This window comes from Coregonus lavaretus, assembly GCF_964263955.1.
Source record: "Coregonus lavaretus genome assembly, chromosome: 32".
Taxonomy (NCBI): Eukaryota; Metazoa; Chordata; class Actinopteri; order Salmoniformes; family Salmonidae; genus Coregonus; species Coregonus lavaretus.
Genome location: NC_140019.1, coordinates 29,231,667 through 29,239,183, shown reverse-complemented (window position 1 = coordinate 29,239,183; position 7,517 = coordinate 29,231,667). Strand labels below are relative to the sequence as shown.

Sequence of the window (7,517 nt, the reverse complement as noted above, 5' to 3'; positions counted from 1 at the left end):
TTCCACACGTTGGCAGCTGAGTGTGCCTGGAACCCGGAAGCGCTGTTCGACACGTTCCTGCAGGGCGTATCGGAGGAAGTAAAGTGTTCTCCAAGCTGGACCAACGGAACGCCTACCACCTGGTGTGGATACGGGAGGGGGACGAGTGGAAGACAGTCTTCAACACGGCCAGCGGTCACTACGAGTATCTGGTCATGCCATTTGGCCGTACCAATGCTCAAGCTGTGTTCCAGGCCCTGGTTAATGATGTTCCCTGACACATGTTGAACCGGTTTGTCTTCGTCTAACTTGATGACATCCTCGTCTTCACCTGCTCCGCCCAAGAACACGTGCTCCACGTCCGACAGGTCCTCCAACACCTCCTGGAGAACCAGCTTTTTGTGAAAGCGGAGAAATGCTAATTCCATTGCTACACCATCCCCTTCTTGGGCTACATCATCGCTGCAGGTAGTGTACAAATGGATCCCGGGAAGGTGAGATCGGTGGTGGATTGGCCCCAGCCTACCGCCAGATAACCAGATGTTTGTTCCTGACGCTGTCCGCTCCTCGGTCATGGAGTGGGCCAACCCCCTCCCAGGCTTGCCTGCCACCCGGGCTCCCATCGGACCCTGGCCTTTGTGCGACAACGCTTTTGGTGGCCTACCATGGTTCCTGACGTCTCCACGTACGTCGCCGCCTGCACGATCTGTGCGCTGAACAAGACTCCTCGGCAATCTCCGGCTTGTCTCCTCCAACCTCTGCCTGTTCCTCACCGTCCCTGGTCTCACATATCCCTGGACTTTGTCATGGGTCTTCTCCCGTCTGATGGCAACACCGCCATCCTGACAGTTGTGGACTGGTTTTCCAAAGCCGCCCACTTCATTCCTCTCCCCAAGCAACCCTCCGCCAAAGAGACTGCCCAGCTCGTGGTGCAGCACGTCTTCCGGATCCATGGACTCCCACTGGACATGGTCTCCGACCAGGGTCCTCAGTTCTCGTCCCGGTTCTGGAAGGCATTCTGCACACTCATTGGGTCGTCGGCCAGCCTGTCCTCCGGTTTCCACCCTCAGTCCAATGGCCAGTCGGAGCGAGTTAACCAAGACCTGGAGACGACTCTGCGCTGCCTGGTCTCCGCCAACCCCACCACCTGGAGCCAGCAACTAGTGTGGGTCGAATACGCCTAAAACACCCTTCCCTGCTCTGCCACGGTTCTTTTGCCCTTTGAGTGTTCCCTGGGTTATCAGCCCCCGATCTTCCCGGAATTAGAGGAAGAGGTCGGCACACCCTCAGCCCAGATGTTTGTCCACTGTTGTCGTCGTACCTGGAGGAGAGCCCGGTCGGCACTTCTCAAGACCACCTCCAGGTATCAACAACAAGCGGACTGCCACCGGATCCCGGCTCCCTGGTATCATCTTGGGCAGAAGGTATGGCTGTCCACCCGAGATCTGCCCCTCCGGGTGGAGTCCCGCAAACTTTCCCCCCGGTTTATCAGCCCTTTCCCCATCTCCAAGATCATTAGCCCCTCTGCTGTTCATCTTCTGTTGCCCCGTACCCTCCGTATACATCCCACTTTTCATGTGTAGGATCAAACCCATGTCTCACAGCCCTTTGTCTCCTGTTTCTAAGCCCACCCCTCTCCCCCTTCTCATCGACGGTCAACCAGCGTACACGGTGAGGTGTCTCCTGAAGGTTTGACCTCGGGGCAGGGGATTCCAGTACCTGGTTGACTGGGATGGTTATGGCCCGGAGGAGAGGTGCTGGGTCCCCGCTAGGGACATCCTGGTCCCAGGCCTCATCGCTGAGTTTCAACGCCGGCATCCCAGTCAACCAGGTATGTGCCCAGGTAGGACGCCAGGTGGCACCCCTAGGGGGGGTACTGTCACACCCTGATCTGTTTCACCTGTCTTTGTGATTGTCTCCACTCCCCTCCAGGTGTCGCCCATCTTCCCCAGTGTATTTATACCTGTGTTCTCTGTTTGTCTGTTGCCAGTTCATATTTTTTCGTCAAGCCTACCATCGTTTTTCCCCTTGCTCCTGTCTTTCTCTAGTTCCTGTTTTGTAGTTTCCTTGGTTTTGACCATTCTGCCTGCCCTGACCCTGAGCCTGCCTGCCGTTCTGTACCTTTTGAACTCTGATTTGGATTACTGACCTCTGCCTGTCCTTGATCTGTCATTTGCCTGCCCCCTGTTTTTGTAATACATTTTTGTTACTTCGACACTGTCTCTATCCTGAAACTTGATACTACACTTAAATTGCCCTTGCGTAACGATTGTGTCTGAAGCCGAGCTTGCAACTCGGGTATTCTCACCATAAGGTGATATTTCTCCTGTATATTAAGAGTATAGCGACTGCAATTAGAAGGCATAATGTTACTTAGGTTTTTTATATTCATTTATTATAATTATTTTGGGTGGGGGAGGTTCTGCAGATCTAAGTCCAGATAAAGCATCCGGAGTGAAAAAGTTGAATTCAAAAAGTTGTGTGAGGACAACTAAGACCTTGGCAAACAGTTTGATTAAATAGTTATTAAGAGTGAAGTGGAAACTTCTAGGAGCAACAACGGCTCAGATGCGAAGTGAGCCGTTGTTGCTCACAGAATGGGGCCGCACCAGTGCTGAAGCGCTAGTGTGTAAAAATCGTCTGTCCTCAGTTGCAACACTCACTACTGATGTTCCAAACTGCCTCTGAAAGCAACATCAGCACAATAACTCTTCGTCGGGAGCTTCATGAAATGGGTTTCCAGGGCCTAGCAGCCACACACAAGCCTAAGATCACCATGCGCAATACCAAGCATCGGCTGGAGTGGTGTAAAGCTCGCCGCCATTGCAGTGGAAACGCATTCTCTGGAGTGATGAATCACGTTTCACCATCTGGCAGTCTGACGGACGAATCTGGGTTTGGCAGATACCAGGAGAACGTTACCTGCCCCAATGCATAGTGGCAACTGTAGAGTTCGGTGGAGGAGGAATAATGGTCTAAGGCTGTTTTTCATGGTTCAGGCCAGGCCCCTTAGTTCCAGTGAAGGGAAATCTTAACTCTACAACAGACAATGACATTCTAGACGATTCTGTGCTTTTAATTTTGTGGCAACAGTTTGGGGAAGGACCTTTCCTGTTTCAGCATGACAACGCCCCCGTGCACAAAGCGTGGTCCATATAGAAATGGTTTGTCGAGATCGGTGTGGTAGAACTTGACTGGCCTGCACAGAGCCTTGACTTCAACCCCATCAAACACCTTTGGGATGAATTGGAACGCCAACTGCGAGCCAGGCCTAATCACCCAACATCAGTGCCCGACCTCAATAATGCTCTTGTGGCTAAATGGAAGCAAGTCCCCGCAGCATTGTTCCAACATCTAGCGAAAAGCCTTCCCAGAAGAGTGGAGGCTGTTATAGCAGCAAAGGGGGGACCAACTCCATATTAATGTCCATGATTTTGTAAAGACATGTTCGACGAGCACCAAAAATCTGAACTCATCATGAGGGGCCGCAGTTGCTCGCTTCATCATGAGGGGCGCGCAATTGGCCCAGCGTCGTCCAGGGTAGGGAAGGGAATGGCCGGCAGGGATGTAGCTCAGTTGATAGAGCATGGCGTTTGCAACGCCAGGGTTGTGGGTTCGATTCCCACAGGGGGTATGACATTTTTTAAATGTATGCACTAACTGTAAGTCGCTCTGGATAAGAGCATCTGCTAAATGACTTAAATGTAAATGTATATCAGGGTTTCCCAAACTCGGTCCCCGGGACCCCTAGGGGTGCACGTTTTGGTGTTTGCCCTAACAATACACAGCTGATCCAAATAATCAACCAAGCTTTGTAGTGTTAGGGAAAAAAACAAAACGTGGGCCCCAGTGGCAGAGTTTAGAAAACGCTGGTGAATATGGAAGCATTCACATATCACACTACAATGTGTAGCTAGGTGCAGAGTAAATGGTTCTAATTTCAGTTGCGTGAGCAGCAGCAGCTGCTACTGTTGGGGCTGATTGTCCAGCCAATAACACACTTGATTGACCAATGAATCTCAGCTGGGCTCTATTAGCCTCCTAACTGGGAAGCTTCTGGAAGGGCGTGGTAGGAGCGTTGGCCCTTTACAGCACCACAACCCTTAAGAGGATAATTAAAAAACATTCTAGTGCTTAAGTTAGTCATTACTGGGGCCCGGCACAAACATTTTTCACCGGAACTCATAAAAAGGGAAACAGTCCAAAAGTAAGTTATATATATTGGTCTAGTTTTGACAACTTCCTGTTCATCATATTCAAGATTTGGAGTGCTGCCTGTTAACTTTGATTGTTCAATTCTATCATTTCAACAAAGCATTGTTAGAACTTTGATATTATTTTACCTTCTGATTTACCAATAGATTGGGAATGGGAAGACTGAAGTTACTGATATTGTTTTTGTTTGTAATGATCAACATTTATATTTTAACAGCAAGTTAAAGCTCTTTCATATTCTTAATCTTACATAAGATGAATTCAAGTACTGTAACATGATTGAAATCCCTAAACTTAGGCTACTTTAAGATGTGATAATTTCAAATGCCATTTTAATTAGCCTTTGTCTATTCAGATTACTCTATATTGCTCTGGTTTTGGTCAAAATAATGATTCATGAAATAGTTAGTAGTTGAAAAGCGTAACTTAACTTTACAGCCTGGTCCCAGCTTTACACTGCTATGTTCAATGTTCCTCCAAGTTAGTTATAGGCTGGGAGGCAAAGTAGCAGTGGTGATAGTTTGTCCCCAAGAGAACAGTTGAGCATGTGATGTACGGTCAGGTCCGAAATGGTTGACACCCTTGATAAAGATGAGCAAATAAGACTGTATAAAATTGTATGCAAGATAAATGTGGAAATTATATGATTTAAACTAATGCAATTGAAAGATTATTTTGTTAAACAAGTAATATTTATTTTTCTCAAGCTAGGGGAAAAATATATTGGCACCCCTGTTTTTCAATACCTCACCTTGCAAGGATAAGGACACTGAGTCTTTTTCTAAAATGTTTTATGAGATTGGAGAACGCAGAGGGGGATCTTACAGAATCTTTCCAGATTTTTGATATCCTTCGGTGTGCACTTATGGACTGTCCACTTCAATACAAACCACAGGTTTTCAATGGGATTCAAGTCCGGAGACTGAGATGGCTATTGCAAAATGTTGATTGCAGTAAGATCCACTTGCGGCCAAGATTAAGCCTCCTGGCCGAGGCACCCATGTTTTTGGCTAAAATGTTCTGAAACTGGGTAAAGTTCATGATGCTTTTGACCTTAACAAGGGCCCCTGGACCAGTGGAAGCAAAATAGCCCCATAAACATCCAAAGATCCACCACCATTTTTTACAGTGGGTATAGGGTTCTTTTCTGCATGTGATTCTTTTCGACGCCGAACCCACCACTGGTGTGCATGGCCAGAGAGCTATAATTTTCTAAGATCCCTCCCAAACATTTTAGAAAAATGCTCAGTGAGGTATTGAAAACAGGGGTGCCAATAATTTTGACCCCCTAACTTTTTGTGATTCTTAAACAATCCCTTTACTTTTTTCAATTGTGTTAGTATAAACAAATATGATTTCCCAATTTTTGAAGATACGATATAGCTCAGTGTTTGTATTTATTTTAGTCTTCTTTTTACTAGTCTTTGCTCATCTTTTATCAAGGGTGTCTAATACTGGACCTGAGTGCCTAGTTAAATTCTGCACAGCCTTGCACAGTTCAGTTTGCTGCCTTAAATTTAAATCTAAAAGGGGTTTAAATTGGGATGTGCCACAGCAAAGGATTTGAAGAACATCTAAGTACAGGAGCAAATATATTCATAAATAATAACAATATGCCATTTAGCAGATGCTTTTATCCAAAGCGACTTACAGTCCGGCGTGCATACATTTTTGTGTATGGGTGGTCCCGGGGATCGAACCCACTACCCTGGCGTTACAAGCGCCGTGCTCTACGGACACAATTTGTTGAATGGGGTACATCTGTTTACAAAAGTGGCGGTTCTCATGATTTAAGAATAACTTCCCGTCTCTGTAAGGTCCCGCAGTTGGATGGTGAATTTACAATAGTTTTGACATCCAATCAGCTTTAAAAACATGAAAGGGATAAAGTGTTTTAATGCGCTGACTGAACGGGGCTGATTTAATTATGAGAGAGTTTTGTTCTCGATTGATTACGAGTCCTCATTGTCTGAGACGGAGTCAAGAAGTTGTAATACTTGAGGGCGGTTTTGAGTACTACAACAATGGATATCATTATGAGGCTGAAAATGTTCAGGCCACAGAGTTCATTGGCTGAGCTGTAAGAACTGTGAATATAGCACAGTTCATGAGATCATACTTTAAATGTAATAAGGGCTACCATGTCTTTCCATTTCAGGTGTGTCGAGACAACCATTGCCAATTGAATATTCTTTCACATTACCTTCAAGTCAACCACACTACCGTTACCACTCATACTCCACATGTTCATATTTGTAGTGGAATCACCAACAGGACATTTACACCAATCAATGACTCCTTAATAAGTAAAGAGGAATGGGAATCTCTGGTCACAGAGCTACAATGGTCATTACCGCCTGTTGACCTCTTATCCACAGATGAGGCCACAAACCCCACTAAGTGCTCATTCTCTGTTGTCAACCCCAATTCAAACCACACAGTTGGAGGGTTTATAGATGTGACTTTGATAGCTAGAGATACTAAAAACAGGATCAAAACCTATGGAGGGGACTTTTTTCAGGCCAAGTTGTTTAACGCAGAACTTAAGGCCAGTACTTATGGAGCTGTAACAGACCACTTTAATGGCACCTACACTGCCCGCCTGGCCCTGCTTTGGCCCGGACCTGCCAAGGTGTCCATCCGCCTAGTGCACTCCAGTGAGGCCGTGCAGGTACTGTGTAGGCACAGGGAACAGGACCCAGATAAGGTCTACTTCCTAGGCTACTTTGAGGAGGGTGGCAAGCAGGAAACAACGATGTGCAATGCCCAGAGAAGTCCTAGGCTGGTGGGGAATGACTTGCAGTGTTGCTGTGAGTACAGAGAGCCAGTCACTGGAGAGTCCTGGTTCTGTCGGTGGCCATCTTCCCTGCCCTGCCATGCTTTGACCTACCACAGCATGGGTGGTTACCAGGCAGTACTCTCCAAGTTGGAGACAACTCTTCTTAAGAGGTAGATATGGTTCCATCACTGATCACATTCAGTTTGGATTGTAGTATTAATCAAATAACAAGAGTTCCTTTTTTGCAGATTCAACATTATTCTCCCAGGTGATAATTCAGTTGTACATGTCCAGCAACAGGGCAACAAAACCCGTAAGACCCTACAACATATTCCTCCTTTCCCTCCTGTACTGTAATACCACAATACAGAATACAGCAGTACCTTGCGTTACTGTAATACCACAATACAGAATACAGCAGTACCTTGCGTTACTGTAATACCACTACACAAAATAGTCATACAGCAGTACCTTGCTTTACTGTAATACCACTACACAGAAGATAGCAATACCTTGCTACCGACATAAGTCACATTCTTTAAAC

The 7,517-nt window shown here is 46.5% G+C and overlaps 1 protein-coding gene across 1 annotated transcript; it reads left to right on the top strand.

Moving 5' to 3' along the window:
- Positions 1-458: 458 nt before the first annotated feature.
- LOC311107649 (NXPE family member 3-like) lies at positions 459-7,199 on the top strand (the record flags this gene model as incomplete). Its single annotated transcript, XM_084150178.1, has 4 exons — positions 459-473; positions 1,224-1,403; positions 1,606-1,650; positions 6,353-7,199. 4 exons carry the CDS (start codon positions 459-461, stop codon positions 7,145-7,147), a joined length of 1,035 nt encoding a protein of 344 aa, XP_084006304.1. The 3' UTR covers positions 7,148-7,199.
- Between the last annotated feature and the right edge of the window lie 318 nt (positions 7,200-7,517).